General features: G+C 35.8%; 1 protein-coding gene across 1 annotated transcript; it reads right to left on the reverse strand.

Moving 5' to 3' along the window:
* Positions 1 to 4,045: 4,045 nt before the first annotated feature.
* LOC140137281 (uncharacterized) lies at positions 4,046 to 23,598 on the reverse strand. The gene is made up of 9 exons (XM_072158928.1): positions 23,330 to 23,598; positions 21,108 to 21,192; positions 20,032 to 20,170; positions 19,644 to 19,833; positions 12,899 to 13,039; positions 11,144 to 11,243; positions 6,265 to 6,327; positions 5,524 to 5,616; positions 4,046 to 4,332 (listed from the first exon to the last, which is right to left on the reverse strand). The coding sequence occupies exons 1-9, from the start codon at positions 23,530 to 23,532 to the stop codon at positions 4,201 to 4,203; spliced, it is 1,146 nt and encodes a 381-aa protein (XP_072015029.1). The 5' UTR covers positions 23,533 to 23,598; the 3' UTR covers positions 4,046 to 4,200.
* Between the last annotated feature and the right edge of the window lie 84 nt (positions 23,599 to 23,682).

Consider the following 23,682-nt stretch of genomic DNA (forward strand, 5'->3'; position numbering starts at 1 on the left):
ATATAGGATGAACAAGGTATAGTTACATAGCAAAAGAATCATTTACTGGGCTAATCCAAAGACCAGATTCACCCCTCCTAAGAGTTTGAAAATACCTTTCACAGAGGGAGTATGAATTTCAAATGGAATTAGCACATAACCAACTCCATTTGAACCTCATCCTTCCTCTGGTGGAATATTCAGGTCGAATGTTTCTCAGTGGGTGTATGAAATCAAATTCAAATGCAGATGCTTAAGATATTCATTCCATTTGAAATTCATACTCCCCCTGTGGAAGATATTACCAAAATCTTCAACAGGGGTAGTGTGGATTTTAAATGGAATAGCCCATTGCATTTAAATTTAAAAGTCAAGCAAACATTTCAGTAGTAGTAACTGGATCTTAATTATTATCAAATCACCATGAAAAGTGCTATACAGGCAAGCGCTCTCTTACCCAAAAACAATACAAAACTTTGTTAAAAAAGGAAGTTCTTGCTTAGGCCATAAAACTAAATAATACATCTGGAGTTTATTTTATTGACTTTGCAAATTCATCATTCAATATTTTTAAAACCCAAAACTTTCACAAATAGACCATTCTTGCATTCGTCAAAAATATTCTGCCCCAGAATTGAAACTAGGACACTAAACGGAAGTGCTCATGGTAGACAATCATTCTGTGCATGCATGCTCAACTTACAGCAAGTGCAATAAAAGTGGTGTTGAGCCCTCAGTGCAGTGGTGTGGAGCATGGGCACTGGCGTTTGATGACACATGTTCCAAATGTAACTTGAAGCATTTCAGCAAATGTAAAAATTATCAATCTGACTACAAAACCCTTGGAAGGAATTTGAGTTTACACAAAAAGTTCACTTCAGTTTACAGTACCAACTTTGAAATATCTCCAGAATACCTACTATTATATTAATTCAATACAGGTTTACCGGGGGAGGCCACTGACATGTAAAGGTAGTACAGGTATGTGCGGTAGTTAAAGGTTCTCTGGCAGTTCCAAACACCTGTAGTTGGAGATCATGGTCCAGTTCTTTTAAATCTAATAACTCCACTTTGAGGAAAAGTTCAAATTTGGTAAAATTTTGGATTTTTTTAGCTGCACAACCTAAACTTTGGCTCAATTTTAGTTCACTAGACCAAAAACAAAATGATGCATTTACAGTTTAGAAGCTCAGGTTTGCCTAAGGATAAGGGAACAAACCAAATATTTGATGACATATAAAGTTAAATGAAAGTCCCTCCTTGAAACGTAAAAATGTTGAAAATTCCAACTCCAAAGGTCAACTAATGCGGCCCATACACGATAAATTTGATTGATCAATATCAAAGACCCTAGATAAAAGATTATCTACCATTGTGCACTGTACACACAAACATTAATAGTGATTTGATTGTCTAACCATCAATAAAATCAAACTAGATTAGATCTCTTCAATATTTTGTATCCAGTCCTGCATCTAGGGTCCCCAATATTGATCAAATTGATCATGTATGGGCAGCATTAGACATATATTTTAACCAGTTTTTTTTTTTTTACAAATGTAATCAGACTTTTAGATCTTTTGAAGGACTTTTGTTAATAGGATATCATCAAACATTTGGTTTGTTTCCTAAACTACACTACTCAGAACATTTAAAGGGTCATATTTATTTATAGACATTTTTCATACACAGCATTAAAAATTACAGTGTAAATCAATCAGTAATGTTCAGGCAACTGCACACTTCAATATCGAGTACTGAAATCCTTTATCACTGAAAACCACTTTGGTCAGCACTCGACAGCACCATGAGAACAGTCAGAGAAAGAATGCAAATTAGGATTGCCAACACTTTGATCCTTTACATTTTTTGAATTACCTTCAATTCACAAATTAACTAACTTTCTGCATAATACTGTTAATATGTTGCCTGCAGAGATTGTTGCTGCGACTCGAGAAGACTCATTAAGAAAATTGATTTCTAACTTTATTCATAAGCATTGTGCATGTACATTTGTGTACATCAATGCTGTTCATGCTGTAAGTATTGGGCTATTTGACAACTAAATGCCACAGGCAAAAGGTTACATTCTAGGAACTACATGACTCATCATAATGGGCTATTCCAGTTGAAATCCATACACCCTTTAACCCTAACACGAACCATGGTTTTTTGCTATCGGAAGACAGAGAAGGAACAAAGAAGGAGAGAAGATAAACAAAGATTTGACTTGGTACCCCCGAGAATTGACCCTGGGACCCCTCGATCGTGTGCCACACACACAATCACCCGACACTCCCTGTGTGGAAGATTAAGTCATGTCTTCCAGAGGGGGTGTGTAGATTTCAACTGGAATAGCCTAAAGTAACTCATTGACCCATATCTGGATAATGTACTGTTTCTGGCAATGACAACCTGTTTTTGTGGTCACGTCAGGAACAGATAGAAAGCCTTGGGTGGAACTCAAGTTGGGAAGTATGATAAAACAACCTTTAAGGCAGAGGTAGGTAGGGGCTTTCACAAATCTGTCACACATACATCCGATGTACACATCAAAAAAAGAGTGACCTTAACTTTGAGGATAAACCAATAATCCCCGAATAACCCTGATATGAACATTGGGAGAATTTTGTTAGCTACAGTTTGATACCATACTTGTGTAAAATGCAATCGAATGGAATTTAATGCAATTTGAATGAAAAGTTGCAAATTCAAACCGATTATACGCTGTGCAATCGCATACCGTAACATGTTCCACTCGCCTGAAGTGAGTGGCTGTCAGTGTGTCATCGATCGGTAAGAGCAGTATCTGATTGCGGTTTATTCAATGTGGAAAGCATTGTGCTTGGTTAACACCTATAATAATGATGCTGCAACTTTTCGAATCACACCATGCATATTCCATTCAATCATTAATTTCACAAAATTCTATTCTAATATCTTTTACATGTACTAGCGGGAGACCCGCGCTTCGCGCGGGTCCCCGCTAGTTGAGTAAACGGGAGCGGTTAGTAAACGGGAGTGGTTAGTAAACATGGTAAACGGTGATGATAATCATGGTGTCTTGGTGTAGATCATCTTATTCATCCAGTATAGCAATGATCATGTTAGCTTGATAATCATAAATATCCAGACCTGTGATAATGTTGTTACTCATTCAATCCATCTGATTACTTTTGAAACAGCTCGTGACAAAATGATTGATTTTAACTTTATCCCAACAAACATAAAACATTAAGGTTAGAAGAGGTTGCTAGAAAACGTTTCAATTTCGGGTTATAATCGTAAGCAACATTAAAAGTTGCTGCAAAACATTTTAAGCGATTCCGTGTTGTTAATAGCAAGGCCTATATTCTAGCCAGGATTTAATTATGCAGGCGGGGGCACGCAGAATTTCCAAAATGTGGACATTCGCCCACACCCTAACATTTAACCTTTTCGGGCTATACTGAACAGCTCTGTCCCTGTTGGCTACATTTTACATTCCCTCTGAAAAGTGGACTTTCTTGCAAATCTGTCACCTAATGAACCCCTTTTCATCAGCTTGCACCCCTGATCCCCCGAAATGGCTTCAAGGCCTTTACTCACCAAGTTTTCAATTCTGAGGGACACAACCCCTGCACGGCGCTAGCGACACAATGGTGCCAGTGGCCATTCAAAAGGTGGTGGCAAAAACTTCCGCGTGTGCCCCCCCCCCCTTCGCCACTGGCTAGGCCTACGCGCGGAAGCCAGCATTAAATGCGTCAATACCATGCTGCGGCAATGCGCTGCGTGAAACTATGGTGCCGATGTCAGCGCAGGTGCGTGACTCGCCACTTACTGCATTTGACGCGTTTGCTGTCATGACCTGTCATGACCTAATCCATAAGGTTATTGACCTCAATGGCCTAGCAACCAACCATTTTTTTTGTTATTTCCATAGTGATTGAATAGTTTTGCAAAAATGAACGTCAGATGGTTTAATGGCAATATGTACCCGATAAATGTACGCAAAAATCAGAGCTGAAAGTGAAAGCATCTCGGAGCCTGCTTCTGGACAAGATTTAGCGACTTCCTTTTATTTATATAGATAGGTTTGGTATCATATACTGCATAAACAAATTCTCCACACATTCATATCAATTTCAATACTATAAATTAATTGTGCTTTAAGTTCTGGTCACTCAGAGTAGTAAGGAACTTCTTTCAATATGTTTACATGCACACCCATCTATGATCCCTTTAGTATGTCTGCTTCATTTCCAAAAAGTAGAGATTACGCGATGATCCTGCGACAAATTTCGGGACGTTTCCTTGGCGATTGTTGTCTAGGCAATACACACCACGTGGAAGATCCACCAGACGACCAGTGGTCTACAGTAAGCAAATTAACAAGAGAGAAACAAAATGTCAAACTTACAAAGTATAGGAAAGATTCAATAACTGAAACATTTTGTTACTGGGCAGGAAAGACCATGTGTACTTGACATTTGAAATTAACTCATCATGTAAAAATGGGCCCAATTTCAATACCAGTCCTTTGATGTAAAATTGGATTTAGTGGAAATACTGGTGTCATTTATGACTACACCCCAAGACCAACAAGTATCTAGACCACCGACTTTGATGGGCGTAGTGATGTTGACACTGCATATAGTGACAATTTTGGCAAGTACATAAACAAGCATGTCTTTCTTCTTTATAGACATCAGGGATGCCAGTGGTCTGAAGTGACTTTGCAGAAAAAGCCTGAAAAGTGCCTGAATTTGGGCTATACATAAAGCCTCAAAATGGGCTGAAAATAAATAAAAGTGCAGAAATTTGGAGTAACAAAAAGTAGGAAATCAGGTAATTACCTGAAACCTAGCATCCCTGAGACATGAACGTGTTGAGGGGCTTATTTCGCAGGCCATGGTAACTCTGATCAAAATGCCATACGTGGCTTCAACTTACGCCATGGTTACGGATTTACAGTCGATGGTCTAGATTAGTGGTTTTCAACTATAGCATACTTCACTTGCTTCCAGGCCACTGAGGGCAAAAATGATTTCAAAGATTTGTGTTTGTGGGCCAAATACACTTTGGTTTGCTATCTTCACTGTACATTTCAGAGCTGTTAAAGGGCCAACTACACTGGTCAGCGGGCCGAATCTGGCCTGCAGGCCGCCAGTTGTGAACCCCTGGTCTACATGTAGTTACTTATCTGGAAAAAAAGTCCATGTCTTGGTTTATATCTACTTTAATCAAGATTACCCACTCAAAATTATGTAACATTATGGTGAATCAGCCACCTTGGTTTGTCGCTCACAGAGACCACTTAATGTACCTCCGTCATTTGTCAGCAAGAGCACGGAATCTAATGACAACTTGTGCCAAGTTTGAGCATTTCAAATGTTTGCCCAACGCAAACAACCACTCAATTTGAATCTGCATAGAGAAATAATGCGGAGGTACATTAATTTGACTCCATGAGCAATACAACATGGCGGAGTCGGTACTCTTTGATTCTACCTTACTGATGTCTTACTGAACATCAGCCAAGAAAATAATGTGTGTTGAACTTACCTTGAGCGTACCCCTATCGATGACCCTGACCATATTTGCATCACAGCCTCCGACAATGATATGATCTTTACCTAGCCACTGTGCACAGTACAACTGAAATGCAAGAGAGAGTAATATAAATTCAACCATATTCAATGAACATAATACATACATGACAAGAGAATGACTGCATATTTTCTACTATATAAAGTAATGAGGCCTACAATGTAAGAATCATACAAGAATCAATGCTCCCAAAGTTTTGCTTCAACTTGATATTAGTGTTAGAAGCTAAAATATTTAAGGTCCGCTGGGGAAGTCCCTCATCAAATTTTATATTTTAATGTAACACTGGTCCACCTGACCCCTTACAATGTACATCAGACTCCCAGATCAAACACTAAAAACAGGCATCACAGTCTTTCTGACTTGGGTGACATAATTTAATGTACCCATAGGGTAACATTTTGGCAGACCCACTGTGATTTTCACAGGCTTTTGGCTGAATGGCTCACTGAAACTGTTCAATTCAGTTGGAACTTTGGCTAGTCCGGTTGATTAATTCATACACGCTCTGTAGAAGACATGACCTAATAATCTTCCACACAAGGGGTGTAGATTAATGGAGTCACCCATTCAGGTGACCCCATTTGAAATTCACACTCCCTGTGAAGAAGATCATGGTCATGTCTTCCATAGGGGGTGTGTGGATTTCAAATGGAATAGCCCATTGCCTAATGTAGTCCATCTACATGTACTCACCAGTGAATTACTGAAATCTTGTGGAACTGTGCGAATCTCTTCACCAGATTCATAATCCCAGATCTGAAATAAAAAACAAAATTTTAACCATGTCTTATTTTGTATGATACAACTTGTGGGCATTTATTGAATTTACATTTTGTTTATACAGAGTAGCCTCATCAACACTTACAAGGTTACAAGGTGCCTAAGTAACTTTTTGCAGTTTTGATAAAAAGTAAAAACACTGAAAAATTACTTATGATGATGTGGTGTTGGTGTTGTATTGGTGATGTATGTGCCACGGCATAAGATTTACATATTCAAACTAATGATAATGACAACGTCACTGATATAGTGGTACAAGTCCTGGAATAAGTCATGAAATTGCCTAAGTCACACTCACAGACTTAGGCAGAAAATCAAAAAAGGTGTTATAAGGGAGCTCTCCGTGGTAATAATGACCAATTCATTTTGTTACAAGGTAGCAATTGTCATCATGTGAGAATTCCAATACACTAAATGTGGCTCGACAACCCGGAAAATTTTTCCGGTCATGTGACTTGCAGAACTGTCATCACTGTCACCATATTTCACCACCAGAATTCCCCAGTTGATTACAGTTATCATGGTTATAAGCATAGGTTAATAAATTTGAACTCAAGAATCTACCCTTGGCATTGCACCAGCCTTTACTCACTACCCCATACATATGTGCAGGTCAATCCTGGTTCAAGTTTAAATTTAAAACCACATGTCAGTGTCCTGTGAGTTGTTCACTTGTTTAAATGTTTTCAAGTTGAATACACGTTACATTGTATATACCAACTGGAATTTAATAAAACCCTGGAATAAAACAACATGGAATCACAGACATTTGCTATAGGAGATGCTTGTGAAGCAGTAGATTCTGAAAAGAGATGGACAAGAGCTATGGTTCCTTGTGAAATATAGTATTTCTAATAGGCCCTACTACAAATTTAAAATGTTTGCAATTTTGAAGAAAAAAAAATGTACTGTAAGGATAATTTTTTTTTTTTTTTTTACATGTACAAGTCTCAGAGATATTGATAATTAGTTAACACACAAATAAAGTATGTTTCTGTTGCTATTATTTTTCTTTTTACTGAAACACACACTGTTCAAATGGTCCCAAATCTGGAGATTGAAGTACAAGTATTGATATTATTTTACACTTCCCACAAGGCCTTGTTTCCATTTTAGTTTTCTGTACTTGTTCAGAAGATCAAGATGATGTGCCGATGCATAGGTCACTATTCAAAATTGTGTACCATGATACAAAGGATGGTGGGAAGTGTAGAAACTGTAATGACCCACCTAGGAATAAAGGGGTCATATGTTAATAACCATAGCAACTGAACAGGTGGAAGTGCAGTTCAGCTCTGGCAGCTGACCTCAGAATATTTGTCTTGTATTGGGTATACACTATGGACCACAATGGCCTCATTCCAATTGCATAGTTCAATAACCTCAATTAAACAATCAGAGTGCACATTTTGGCCACGAGTTGCAGGGTATGAGTATTTGTACCCAAATTTTCAGAGGTCATTCAATGAATGTACAGATATATTGAGGTTAAAGAACCATGCCCTGATACATGAGCATGTTCTGGATCCTAGTGATACATGTAGGCTGGTGAGTATATTTATTTGTAAACATGGTTATTTTCGATCTACACATACAGGGAAATTTTCCCCATGACATTTAATGCCTGTAAAACAAAAATTAATTCATTCACTCGTGTATTTATATGAGTGTAGCTAGTGTAGTTGCTATTCGGAGCTCTTTTACATGATTAGGCCCTTCACAATTGATTTTGAGTTTACTGTTTCGCTCCGGCCTCCAAAATTGAGAATTGAAAATTGAAAATATGTAATTATTTGATTTTTATTTGACATTTTCTCAGTTAAATGACATTTAATTACATTAATTTGATACTGTCTTACTTTGATCATCTTGAACAAACAAATATCACCCCTGCATTTATCAATGTATAGAATCAACCAGGCCTGTGCGAAGGGGGGGGGGGGCGACTGCACCCCCAAATCTAAAAAGTATACAAAAAGTCCAAAAATATCACAATTTCCGAGAATAGCTAGAAAAAAAAATGAGATTTTTTACGCCTTTTTATTCCAAAAAGGTCCAAAATGTTTGGGAAAAGTCTAAATCAGCACCCCCAAAAACAATTCCTGCGTACAGGCCTGAAATCAACCATAATTGCAAAATAACAGTGCCAAAATGTGACGGCTCATTTCAAAATAAAGAAAATAATAAGTAATTAACAATTAGTAATTAAAAGTTACTTCATGCCTTTTTAAAAATCTTAAACAGTAAACTAACGATTAATTGGGAAGGGCCTTATGATTGATATACACACAATTTGGTAGGCAAAAATGTCATTAAAACTGCCTAGCTCTTAGCCTGTAAACATGAAAAATGAAAGTTTATCCCTTGAACCTAATGTTTTGCTAACAAACAAGGACATATTTGTTGCAGGTCAGTTCAGGACAACTTGCTTGAAGGTTTCATATTTCTGTGGCATACTTATAGCTTCTGTATAGAGGAATATTTTATTGGGGTTAAATTTTCACAGTTTGGACTGAGCAGTATAAATTGATTATAACATTCTCACTGTTTTCAAATTCCAGCATCTTTCCATTGTCTATCTGCCTATTAAAAAAAACATTTTATCTATTTTATATGGATTTTAATTTTATGTTTACAAAGTTAAAAGCAAAAGGAGCAAAAATAAAACCCAAGTGAAACTTCTCTCTTGCCACTCATGCTAGTACTATACTTTGCTATGATAGTGGTGGGTTTTATTGACTAAAGAGTGATGGTGACAAGCTATGACAGATAGTGCTGACCCTTGCCCCATGGTTCAGGTATAATTGTCAACTCGTGCTACCTGCTCTACTTGATTTGTCATTATGACAATTAATACAGTAAATCATTGGCAAAATCTTTGAGCCACTTTTAGTGTATGGATATTTTGGCATGATAAAGATTGAGTTCAGCAAAAAAACATGTTGTAATACAAAACTTTGGTAACATGTGTAACATTCAGATAAACAAAACCAAATGCCACACATGTGACCCAAATTGTAGCATCAAAGCGTCAACTTAATGTTTTGTGTCATTATAATTACAGGATATCAATGCTTAATAGTATACGGTATTTATTTAGTATGGATATGTAGGTCCAATCACATTCACAGAAATTTACAAATGAATTTGAAAATCCAAAAACTTGCATCCGTATGTCACACACGTGACCAACTCTTTGTTGACCCCTAACAAATAAATAACGTTAACACAGCGTAAAAAAAATTAAAATATTTTTAAAAAGTAAAGAATTTAGCGTATTACTATAATGCAAAAGATATGGTGTTATTTGTTATATTTATAAAGCAGGCACAGGAGAATTAGTGTGATTTAAATACCCCTAGTTATGTCACACACATGACCGAAGAATGGCCAAGAGTAACTTCCATTTCACTAAGCAGATTTACAAAAGAGTCAGGGTCATTTAACGGTGTGTTATTACGATATGATGTGTTAAAACTTTAGTGTAACTCACCCCAGATACTGATGAATAAAGAGCGACCACACACAAAGAAACGATAGAGAAACAGAGACATAAAGAGGAGAGAGGGATTGAGAGAAAGAGGAAGAAAGACAGACAAAGAGTTTCTGAATATGTGACCTGCTCCCACGAAATGAGCGTAAAGTCGCAAATTAGGAGTTTCGAGATGTTCCAAATGTTGAGTTGCTGTTCTTTGTTTTAAGACACCTGTATAGTCAGTGGTAGGTCCGTTGTGAATGGGGATCGACATAATATGCTGCACTCTGTATTCAATTCTGTCCCCATTCAGAAAGGACATCCCGCTGGCAATACGTGTGTCTTCAAACAAAAAACATCAACTAAACATTTGGAACGTCTTGAAACTCCCAACTTGCGACATTTTGTGGGTGCAGGACTGCATGTCACATGTGTGACCGTCCAGGTCAAAACGCTCGTAAAGTCGGCCCCTGGTCAAATTTGTTTTCTTCCGTGTTTAGAAAATATATATCATAAGCTTTACAATGATATATCATTTGACTTCAAACGATATCCAGAAGCGGAGTTATAACTTGTTAAACTTTGCTCCTTCAGTAAAAGGGTACATATTTTGGTACTACATGTACATTATTTCGTATTTTCCACATTGCTGGTATTAAATATCAAATGGTCATAATTGGCGGTCACTTCAAATCATCCCCAACTGAACGAGGTTCAGGAATGTCCTCTTATTGTTAATTGTTGGTTAACCCACCACTTGAACAGGATTTAGCCAAAGCAAACAAAGACTTAAGCTTTTTACTATAATGCTATACATAAGTATAAGCTTATTATCCTCTTCAACAATAGGATTAAAGATTGGTGTTTGACTGGAGTAAAATGAGAACCATATCGAACAAATATTAGGGACATATGAATACAACCTCTATGCATATTTTGCACTGTAACTCGAAATACAATTTGCCGACTTTACGAGCGGTTTGAGATGGATGGTCACATATGTGACACAGTTTGGTCCAACAAGGCCAACAGGGACAGCTGTGAAATTGTCTTCACTGTCTTCCATAAGGGGGGCATGGATTTCAAATGGAATAGCCCAATAATGCAACTGGTTACAAAGGTAAGTTGTAACTGATAAGTTTTATTTTCAAAATTATTTTCAAGACTTGATTGGGCTGTGTCACATATCAAAGGGTTAGTGTATAATACCGTATCTACAATAGCTGCCAGGTGTCTTTAGAATGCAGAACATTTCAAATGTCTATAAAGCAGCTACTGCAGATAGCATAAACCCTCAATATGTAATAAGTACCCTACCTGTAAATTAGCATCTTTACGCCATGACCCTGTGACAATATGGTTATGATGGGCATCAATGTCTAGTGAATCACCACAAACATGAGGACCAAACAACTTCCTGTAACAAAATATAAATTCCATGTCATTTTAACATAAACTGCAGAACTACAATGTTTTGGCATAACACATGATCAATCAGGCACAATTTATAAAATTGTGCAGATATAGCAAAAAAATGCATACCAAGTTGCATTTCCAACTTCCTGTGAGGCCAGCTAGAGACAACCCTTTATTTTGAGCATTATTTTTTGGAATATGTAGCGTGTACTGCTATTAACGGAAGTTCTGATTGGCTACATGAATCATGTCATGAAATATTGACACCTCATTAGCTGAACAAGCTGCATGCCATTGTGTGACCTGATTGACAGCTTCATCCCTCCCCCTTTACCTCATCAAAATGCATATTTTGGTATCAGATAAAAGTTTTTATTTTTCTCAAAACTTGAAATATATTTCATTTAGGCGGTGTGAACAAAGACTAGTATTTGGTGGTACACCGCCCTAGAAGTCAGGTACTGTTATATGGGCCAAAAGTACATACGTTTTAATTTGTTTTTGGAATCCAAACTGCTGGAGCAATTAAATTCAAATTTGGAACCCTGCTAACATATAAAGTTGTAAAACCTTGTAGTCACCTTGTTACAGCGTCCAACTTACAACGTCCAACATTTCGATAACTTTATTATGATGTTGTGACAAGAATAACAAGAATGTTTGGGTGAAAGGCCTCAATAAGAGGTAGAAAACATTGGGATATTCCATTTTATTTAAAATCCACACTACCCCTGTGGAAGATTTTGGAAATATCTTCCACAGGGGGAGTATGAATTTCAAATGGAATGAATATATTAGGCAGCTCCATTTGAATTTCATAAACCCTCAAAGAAAGATTCAACTTGAACCTTCCACAGAGGGCGGGTGAGTTTCAAATGGAGCTGCCTAATGTGTTCATTCCATTTGAAATTCATACTCCCCCTGTGGGAGATATTTGCAAAATCTTCCACATGGGTAGTGTGGATTTTAAATGGAATAGCCTATTGTGTGTTACAATCAGACTCATCCTTAAATTTGAAACAAATAAGAAGATGAATATTATTTCAGTAATATGAATAGTCTTATACAACCATACCTACCTCACTTTGTGCAGGTTTTTAAAAAGGCTGATTGTTCAGAAAGATTTTTTTCTGGCAATTCTAAACAATTTAGAACATGAAATTCACTAATATGAACAATCCGAATTGGTATACTTAATTCTCTGGGTTGATAGGATGAACAAATTTTAATCTTTACCCCGAGCAGCCAGCACATATAAATGTTGAAAAAAAACAGTGCATCTGGCTGGATTTGAACCAGCAACCTTAAAACCCCAGGGGGTACTCAGTACAAATGACCATACAGGGACGTCCAGCAAACATGGGTATTTTCAGCCTTTTAGTATATCAATGACCGCTTTTTCTAGGCCAACTTTGGTGTATGGATGGGTTCTTTTTTCCAAAATTTACTCAATTTTTTCGGAAAATAGCACAATTTTGCCTCAGTCTAGTCCAAATTTTCGCGAAAATTCCCAAAAATTTTGGGGAAAATTTGTAAAGACACAAGACAATTTGGGTTAAATTTGGCATAAAATTTTGACTTTTGGTATATCGATGGGTCCAAATTTCTTTAAAACGGCACACCCCTACCAAAACCCCAGGCTTAAAACATACTAACCTTGTGGAATGTTCTGATCTGCTATCCCAGAAATGTACTGTATCATCCCAACCTCCAGAAATAAACTCGTTTGCATGGTTATGATGAAATTTAACAGAAAATACTCTATACCGATGACCATCCATTACATTCCTTGAGGGGCTGAAAATAAACAGAATAGGTAAAGAAATGAATATTCATAAACTCATTAATATTCATTTAAGCAAAATAAGTAACAAACTTGATGGAATGATTATGCAGCCCTAATAAAAAGCAATTAATATTCATAAGCTCATTAATATACATGATGTGAAAGCACTACTGAATGAATGAGTGAAAAAGGGAAAAATGAAAACAAAAAACTTGTTGGAATGGTTACGATGATATTGAGGGGCGCAACACTAAATCACTCGCATTTTATGTAAGAACGAAATTCGCTAATATAGTCCATAGTGAGTATGAGATTGTAGCGACCATATCTACCGACATGTTCACTTTAAATCACTCAATATCAGCTCATATGAATTCGACAAACCGGACATTTTATCTCAAAAGTCACGAAAAGTCACCCTGATGAATTATTTTTGGGAAAAATGCTTTATTGGCCGAGCAGGCGCCTGCAAAGTCTAGAAATTGTATCTAAAAATCTTCAAAAAGACAAAAAAATGGGTTTTAAAGTTAATAGACATTGTTAATCTGCATGAAGCCGTTTTGCTGCATATTCAGTAGGCCTATGCAAAAGACCATAATTGTTACTACTGAAACAGGGGGGTGTTTGTACTTCACACTCATTAACAAGTGCTTTCCAAAGCAAAATGGCAAGACAGATAATCTAGAAAAGAAATTAAACTTGGTTCAAAGACGTGCTTAAATTGTTGTCTGTCACTAGTTTTAGTGAGTTTGTGCAAACTCTAGCATATTGGAGGAAAAGTCGAAATATGCGATTTTCCTGCGTTCGGCACTGATCTTTAAAACAACATTTCTCTTGAGCGAAATGTTGCAGAGACATGAAATTTTCGGTGTTGAGCTACAAATTGTCTCTAATTTAATTAATAAGTGACAAATGTGGATTTTGAAAACTTTTGGGCGCAACACTAAATCACTACGCATTTTATGTAAGAACGAAATTCGCTAATATAGTCCATAGTGAGTATGAGATTGTAGCGACCATATCTACCGACATGTTCACTTTAAATCACTCAATATCAGCTCATATGAATTCGACAAGTGTCTTCAATGATAACATGCAGAAAAACCGGACATTTTATCTCAAAAGCAATTCTCTGTGGCGGATGAAGACAACTTCCGATTTTGAAATGTGAGTGGTGAATTTAGTATATTTTTAGGCCATAATTTTTGCACTGCGAAATAGCGGAAAAAAGTCAACGGTCATCGATATATGCCGACAAAAGTTTTGGAATCTACAGAAACAGAGCTTTAATTTGATACCAAATTTATTTTGTCAAGTATTGCAGGGACGCCAGGAATGGCGCTCGAAGTAGGCCAAAATCACACGTTATCCTATGGGACGCTTATTTAGTGTTGCGCCCCCTTGAACATAAAATACTCTATACCTTGAGGGGCTGAAAATAAAGAAATTAATATTCATGAACCTCGTTAATATTCATGATGTGAAATGACTTATAGAAGCTGACTGAATGAATAAGTGACTGAATGAAGGAAATATGAAAAAAAAAAAGAGAAATAAGCAAAGAATCCAAGTACTAAAATCTGTATCTATTTTGTTCTTTTCCTGAAAATACTATGTACTTCTTTGTGCGTGTGATTCAGTGAATGTGTGTGCTTTTCCTGCCAAATAAACCAAAAACAAAACTAAGTTTAAGAAATCGCAGTTACAGTTTACTTCTAAAAAGTGTGAAATTCAGAATTGAGAATACATTTAAGAAATCTTAGTTTATAGTTTACTTCTAAAAGTGTGAAATTGAGACTGGTAAAGGATTATGCTTGGAAATTTCCACAACACACCATTTGGCCCTTGGCCTAAACAAGGATCCTGTTTTAGACAACTAAGCAGGTGTTGCAATCAATTTCTCCCATTCATCTTCAGGAACCTGACCCTTTTCCTGTTTTAATATCAGATCACAACTCCAGGCATTTCCTTTATATTGATGATACAAAAAAGAAACTGTCAGAATAATCTTCCAACAAGAATTGATAATAATTTTGTGTTTTCAAGCAAGCGATAATATCAGTATATGTTTATAAACAAACAAGCTTGAAAGTAATTAAATCCAACTTTTTAAATAATGCAATTTGATCAAACAAATTGAGTCAATTGTGCAATTTTTTAAATAATATTTGCTGAAAAATAAAATCCTACTGAGGTTGCACTGATACTGGGCAATTCAAGAAATCCATACACCACCTGTGGAAGACATTGCCTTAATCTGCCACACAGGGAGTGTGAATTTCAAATGAGGTTGTCGGTATGGGGGACTCCCTTTGAAATCTACACCCCCTGTGTGGAAGATTAAGGTGATGTCTTCCATAGAGGGTGTTTGGATTTCAACTGGAATAGCCCAATTCTGCCCTCCCAACAAAAAACACAGTATTTTCATTGTTCATTAGGCCTAAAAAATTGTAGTCCCTTAAGACCTCCAAAGTCATGGTTGGTCGGTTGGTTTCCTTTTTTTTGCCACATACAATATCAAGATATACATGCTAGTTCACCACAAAATACCAGTGATTTATAGGGTTTAGGCTTTTTTTTTAATATATCCGAGTTGTGCAGTACGGATTACAAATGCTCAGGCAAAACATTTTCACAACATTTTTAAGTGTTTTATACCATATATTTAAAAAGATTCAAAATATGCAAAAAACAACAACACAACCCTATTTTTTCAGATTTTAGGGTTGGTCGAAAAGGACAATGCAAATAACCTTTTTTATAGGCCTTACAGCATACACTTCTTTGTAATTGGGAAGCAGATGGATTTAACTACCTACCAATTAAAAATGCAGTGTCTGATGATATGTTACTTATTGCTGATGTTGAATTTTTCATGTAGCAGCTGCAGGCAACACTGAAATACATAATGTACTTCACTTGCACTTCCTGTTACCATCTTTTAAAATGAATTTCAGTCTATATGCCACATAAATTACCGGTTATTTCAAAATATCTGAAAGACAATTTAGTACCCAAACACTAACCGTAACCTAAATCCCAATCCTAACCCAATACAAACCCAAACACCACATATAATCCTAAACCACAGGGTACGCAGATAATTAGATGTATGCCCAAAACCTGACCTGAAAGTCATCATTTAAGGTGAGAGAAATCTGTGTGCCCCATGAGAGAAATCTGTGTGCCCCAGGAATTGTGAAAAGGTGGGTACGGAATGTGTGACAAACTTGGGGTGCATTTTCAAGGGTTTTGGTATAACTTTGGGTAGCAGATTTCATATTACATGGGTGTTTTCAAAAAATCTGCAGTGCAGATTCATTGTTTTCTGACCAAATTTGTGAAAAAAATTCAAAACTGTATGGGCAAATCTGTCGTATTTTTTAGCAGAAATAACCAAATATTTGTATATTTTGGGGTCTCTTTTTTTCTAATTTTATTATACTTTTGGCATAGTTTTAGGAATCCCAGATGCAAATCCTTACCCAATACCCAATCCAAAATCAAGAACCCTCCTCTAAAGTGTGTGGCCTTGTGTGATCTACAATACATTTAATGATCAATCATTTAATTGCCAGCAGGAGTAGCACTAGCCTCTGAAGCTTAGGGTTCAGGAAGGATATCCAGATTCTCCTCAAAACCCAAACCATATACATTTCTTAGGCCTAAAAAAATGATTGGTGTAACCCGACCGACCCTAGAATTAGGCCCAACCCTGACTTTTTTCTTTTTTTTTGCAAAAAAAAAAATAATTAAAAAAAAAAAAAAAAAAAAAAAAAAATTAAAAAATTTTAAAAAAAAAAAAAAAAAAAAAAGTTCCAAGGCCTATTATCAAATGCAATTTACAGCTTTAAAAGTAAAAAAAGAAAAAGAAAAAAGAAAAAGATCCTGACCTACCTACCCTAGTTTTTGTTATGTTACGCCAAGTCGCCAATCAAACATTTTTTTAAGCCATACCTTAGTTGGCAAGTGTTGACAAGTTTTTCGCCAGCTAAGAGCTGGCTATCTAATTCCGAGTCGGAGATCGTCTTTGTTTGCTAAAGAGATTATGGGGTACTAGCATTGGTTTGAATTACTTTGTGGAACTTTTTATGGTGAAAATATATATAAGACCTGTTATTCGATTTGTAAGAAAGAGAAAGTATGTTTTGCCGCTTCAACGAATGAAAACGAGTGAGAATTTCAAAAGTTATGATTTGAAGGAAATGTGACATTAAAAGTTATATGCCAGGCCTATAATAATTTCCACAGCGTATCCTTGTTATCAGGCGTTCTTAGATTTACATTTGCAGACCTCCTGAAGATCAACATAGCATGAGATGTGAGTGTATTGATAAAATGATTGAAACTTTATGGACGTAAAAGTCAAAGTAAAAATATCCTACATGTATATCCTGTATCGTTTTATAGATAATAAAAATGACTCAAAATGTCTTTAATGAAATAATTGATATCTTAAACATCAGTTTTGTCTTTTCAATGGGAAAAATTCAATGCAATTTCAGGGCCTATCTATGATATTAGTCCAGTCAATCTAAACAAATTTGTGGTGTCACCCACCACTAATTGCAACAGAATTTTTTCCACTTTTATACATTTTAGAGATGTCCCCTGAACATCATACCAAAAATATACTAAAATATACTTGGTGGAAAGGTAGTTTTTGGCGGGAAAAGGTCATACAGGGGTCAAATTTCAAAATTGCTCTAATCTTTATTAAAAACTATACCAAAGCATTCCTCTACTCTTAAGGATTCAGAAAAAGTATAGTTTGTCATATCTGTGATGTATCATTCTCAAGTTATAAGCAAAAAGGTCAAAGGTCAAATTTTGGGCTCCACGTGGGTAAAAATGGTCTCAATGTGTTCGTCCTTTAAAAACACTCCAAAATAAGAATAGTTTGCCATATCTTGGGCGTTTACGTTACCTAGGTAGCAGGGTAACAGAGGTCATTGACCATTGACCTCTATTGACCCCGACCTAGTTTTCGATGTTACGCATTTAATTAAACAACCTAAGCAGTGCAAATATTCTTTAAATGAATTATGTTTGCAAGCCGAACAATTTGAGACCATTTTGGTTAAAATCAGACAATTTTTAGTTTTTTTTTTCTCTGTTGAACCCAACATTTGACCTTTGACCTTTTTGGTTATAACTCAAGAACCGTACATCACAGATATGGCAAACTATACTTTTCTGAATCCTTATGACTAGAGGAATAATTTGGTATAGTTTTTAAAATGATTGGAGCGATTTTGAAATTTGACCCCTGTATGACCTTTTCCGCCAAAAACTACCTTTCCACCAAGTATATTTTAGTATACTTTTTTATGCTGTTTCAGGGGACATCTCTGACATTTATAGCAGTGAAAAAAATTCTGTTGCAATTAGTGGTGAGTCAAAACCCACTTTGACTGGACTATATGGGCATAATTTATACATGTAGGCCTATTGAACAATATACCCCCATTTGACATGTATTATAAATAGGTGGGTAAACAAATGAATTATTGTATTATTCTGTCAATTATAAATAAAATGAGTAAAGTGAATCCACCTTTTTTTATTTGATCACATTGATTATTAAAGGAGGATTTCGTGATCCTAGCATCCTCTTTTTATGACATTGTTCAGTAGATATCCACGAAAAAAGCTTATTTCCAAAATTTTGATTCCGATTTTGCGTTTGCGAGTTATGCATGATTATGTGTATTACACTGCTCCATAGACAACGTGTTGTAATTTCGTTCTGGTGCACCAGAACGAAATTCAAATTTGGCGATATTTTTGCTAAACAAATTAATCTGCAAGAAATATTTGGTACATAAACATTATGTAGCCAGAGGTATCCAGTGGTGTAAAAATCTGAACTTTTTTTGGGAAAAGTGGGGGGATGAGGCTGTGGATCACAAAATGCCCCTTTAAATAATTATTATGGCATTCAACAAAATGATTGAAGAGAAAACACACAATGCAGCCTATAGAATTCATAGTTTCGCCGGAGTATCGGACTAACAATCAACACATTCAAAAAGTTTAAAAGTTAAGATTGGAGTGAGTGCATGATCAGTCTTTATACATTTTATAATATGCTATAGTAAGTATGCATTGCGGATTAATATAACATTAATGTGCATGTATAAGGCAAGTAGAATGGCAGTTTTTAGCCAATTAACTAAAAATTGTTACATGTGTATTTCTTAATATTAATAATGAGCTAAGGGTAGCCTAAAAGGCAGAAAAGACAAAAAGACAGAACAATTTGGAGTAATGAATTAAAGAGTTGACAGGAAGTTATAGGAGTTAATGTTTGGTTTGCTGTTTCTGTGTGCATGTTCTCATCATTGATGGTTTGGAGGACTGTCATGAAGCATGATAAATCCTAAAAAAGCATGATCCTAAAAATGCCTTCCACCCAAACTAATTACAAGACCTCTTCTGCATTGAAGCTGGCTATCCCTTTTCAAGGGAATTTTTATTAGTTCATGCATCATACACATATATCTTCTTATCCGATCCTGCAGTTACACGGACAGTTCTTTGAAAATGCTGCTGTCAAGGTCTGCCTATTTCCATATATATGGTATGGACACACTAACCTTACACATTTCTTACCTTGGCTGGCAAGTGTTGACAAGTTTCTTAGTTGATGTATCATACACATATATCTTCTCATCCGACCCTGCAGTAATAAACACGGACCCGTTCTTTGGAAATGCTGCTGTCAACGTCTGTCTGTTTTCATGTATGGTATGGACACACTTTTGAGAACTTGCATGCCATAGCTTAACTAAACCATTAGCATCTAAAGACAAAATGACAAAGAAAACAGAACATCAAGAACATGCCTACTTTAAGTTTTGTACTTTTGCTTGTTTTATATGTGACACCATCTACTCCATAGAGGCCAAAGGAGTATTGATGACTGGGTTAATGATTAAACATTAGGCTATCACATACTGAAAACACCAAAGGTCTATTTGGTTCAAAAGTTATAACTTACATGTTGCTAATATAAGATTTTGCGACCTGTCACCCTGGTGGAATGGTCTGAAGACCACACTGGTACATGGTAAATGTTGTGCCAGTGTCTCATCATCAGTTAATGTGTGTAAGGGAGCACCATTTTCTGCAGAGTAAACCTGTAATATAAAACAAATAGGCCTCAAAATAAGGTGGGCTCTCGATCAGGTCAAATGCCTTCATAAAAGGGCTGCTAGATGTCTTGGATAGCCTGAAACCTTTGTACACATGCATATATTTAAGACCAAGTAAGATGGCCCACGAAAATGTGGCTCATTTCAAGACCTGATTACAGAATTCAGTGACATGTGCCATATAGTGTTGGAATTCGAGAAAAGACAATGCATTAAGGGGGTACTACACCCCTGGCCAATTTATTCCCCATTTTTGCATTTTTCTCAAAAATTATAGCGCATTGGTGACAAGTAAGATATGTATATTACAGGGGCAAAGACTACAACTACTGCACTGAAAATTCAGCAACTCAAGGCAAGTAGTTATTGATTTATTGATCAAATATTGGTTTTCCTCATTTTTGACTGTAACTCCACAACTGTTGTCTGTGCTGAAATAAAATTGCCAGTGCAGTAGTTGTAATCCTTGCCCCTATAATATACATATCTTACTTGTCATCAATGCTCTATAATTTTTGAGAAAAATACAAAAATTGGCACAAAATTGGGCAGGGGTGTAGTACCCCCTTAACTCCCCTAATTTGATCTACAATAAAGATGTACAACTACAAGTTTCCTGTTATAAAAAAACAACCCAGTTTTATTTATCGTAATAAAACAGAAATGTACATGTATCCCCTGCAGAAGATTTGACTTATTCTATGGGGCAGATAAACGCCACCTGTTGTTTATTTAAATCTTTCTATTGGTTACAGGCTGGTTTGGACCATGACATGACTCATTGTTAAAAAACAAATTACATTTGTCTATACTATAAGTTTTGCTCTGTCTGTAACATCATTGTTGCAAGCTTTCATGATATTGTAGTAGCATTTTAGAGAGGATGACATCCCTCCCACTTCCCAGAATGAAAGATACTGACCCTAATACTTCCGTCGACAAATCCAACAGCAAGGAGTGTAGAGTCTTCATTATAAGTGCAGCACATGATCTCACTTGGGCATTCCCTGTAGTAAGGAATCAAACATAAGATACAATTTGCATTTATAGCATTAGTCAGTATTATCGCTAGGGTAAACACATTCCTGACCAAAATGTTTTTATGAAATTTACCAAGCCAAGAAAAATGTGTTTATTTCCCAGGAAGATAAGTCAAATTTCCCACAAAAGTAGCAATGTTTTGTTTTACACAATTTCTAAGTTATATGATCTGGTCCATGGAGGCTGAAGGGGGCGAATTTGAAATTGACATAAAGGCAAAAATATGGAGTAAAAATTATACATGTATAGAAGAAAATACATAAGAAAATAGACATCACAAAACGAGTTTCGAACCAAGTATGCTAGACCTTTTGGTGTGTTTTTTGTGGGACATGAGAGCACATCAGACATATCGAATTGCATTCTGAATACGAAGAATGTCTTTTTGATATCAAATAATTTTCATTTTTGAAATTCACAATATAATACAAATTTTATGACAAATTATTAAAATTTGATATTTTTGATATTTAACAGTACTCAAGTAAACTTCATAAATCTGATGATTTATACTTTTAAAGTGTATGTAGGTGGGATGAAGATCTTCGTATTGAAGATATAAGGATTTTTTTCCCAAAAAAATCCATATCTTCAATATGAAAGGTCAAAATTTTCAATTGGTTGTCGGCTTTTCCTCCCAGCTACATACCGCTCATTCTACAAAATCCAGTGCCAATCCACTATAAAAATTGAAAAAATAAAAGTTGTTCAAAAAGACCTGCTTTTTGTGTTTTTTAAGAGTAAATGTATCACTACTTTCAGATGTAAAAAATTGCCAACACCACTTCCATATTTTTCTTTCAGGAATATATAAATTTTATGACAAATTATTAAAATTTTATATTTTTCACATTTTTGATTTATAACAGTCCTCGATGTAAATTTTATAAATCTAATGATATTCTTAAAGTGTATGTAGCTGGGAGGAAAAGCCGACGATCAATCGAAAATTTTGACCTTTCATATTGAAGATATGGATTTTTTTTCTCCAAAAGACCTAATTTTTTCGGGTATTTTGGGAAAAAAATTCATATCTTCAATACAAAAGGTCAAAATTATTTTCAATTGATTGTCGGCTTTTCATCCCACCTACATACACTTTTTAAGTATAAATTATCAGATTTATAAAGTTTACTTTGAGTACTGTTTGATATCAAAAATATCAATTTTTAATCATTTGCCATAAAATGTGTATTACAAATGTTGCAAATTTCAAAAAATCAAAATTATTTGATATCAGAATGACATTCTTCATATTCAGAATGCAATTCGATATGTCTGATGTGCTCCAATGTCCCACAATAAATACTGTCCAAACATTCATACCCCATCCCTTAACAATATACAAATGTACTCCCTATGCAGGTGTGGCCCGTTTTCCATATTCTGTTTTCTATAGATCAAGGTGTACATGTTACAAAATTTTGAGTTGTATATTTTGTATTGCTCAAGCGGTTTTGATATGTGAGAAGCAAAAACATGTACAATGCCGGGGAATGCCCATAAGATACACTGGTGTGCATGGTTACCAGAAATCACTACGTTTTTGTTCACACCATTTTTAAACTAAAAATATCTCAGGTGTTAAATTTCGCTCGGGTAATGAGAAAAATATGAGTCTTCTGATACCAAAATCTCAGTTAAGGTGTTTGTGTCAAGGACATTTATATCAGTGTTACTCTATCAGCAAAAACAATTTTAAGACAAAACAAAAACAAACACACTAACAAAACAATTCCAATACTTTTTGAAATAACTAAATAAATTTGCCTTCATATTTTTTTCCAAATATTCAAAAGTTCAATAATCAGGAAAAACTCCTTCTTTAAAATGCTTTTCCATCCTAAAAACACATTGGACTATTCTATTCCAGTTGAAATCCATGATACAATGGAAGATATGGAAGACATTATCTTCCACACAGGGAGTGTGAATTTCAAATGGGGTAACCTAAATGTCCAATGTGTGCCTGGTCACCTAAAGATACAACTCTTAATGTTTGGTCACACAATTGTTTCACTATAAAAAATGGGTAGCATTTTGAGTGATCCTCCAGGGGTAGAGCCCTTCTGCACAAAATATAAATCAAATCAAATTACTCACACGATCTGTGAAATCTTCAAATTGCCTTCTGCCACAGGTTCCCTATGTTCCATGTCACCCTGGTCACCAACAACATTGGACATGCCAGCTGGTATACTCATCATGCTGCTATGAGGGGTCGATGTCCTGCTGGATCGGTTAGAGAGTGGTCCGGGGCTGTGCATTCTTGCCACCCCAGCTCCTGATACGCCTGACAGATACATAGTGGTAACGTGACGATGGTCTGTGGTTGAACTGCATACACACACACAGTTGAAAGTGACATAAAGTTTCCTGTACAAACAAAAATTAAATCATAGACAGCTAGGTCTTAACATGTCTTTAAAAATATTTGCTAACATCGGCATGCATTG

Source organism: Amphiura filiformis, chromosome 2 (genome assembly GCF_039555335.1).
Source record: "Amphiura filiformis chromosome 2, Afil_fr2py, whole genome shotgun sequence".
NCBI classification, from domain to species: domain Eukaryota; kingdom Metazoa; phylum Echinodermata; class Ophiuroidea; order Amphilepidida; family Amphiuridae; genus Amphiura; species Amphiura filiformis.

Excerpts from the sequence above, each read along its gene's own strand:
- LOC140137281 (XM_072158928.1), bottom strand. The coding sequence starts at position 23,532 with ATGTATCTGTCAGGCGTATCAGGAGCTGGGGTGGCAAGAATGCACAGC. Across the intron at positions 21,193-23,329 it reads TTGAAGATTTCACAGATCGT|GGAATGCCCAAGTGAGATCA; the intron begins GTGAGTAATTTG and ends TCCTTACTACAG. Across the intron at positions 5,617-6,264 it reads AAGATTTCAGTAATTCACTG|TTGTACTGTGCACAGTGGCT; the intron begins GTGAGTACATGT and ends CTTGCATTTCAG.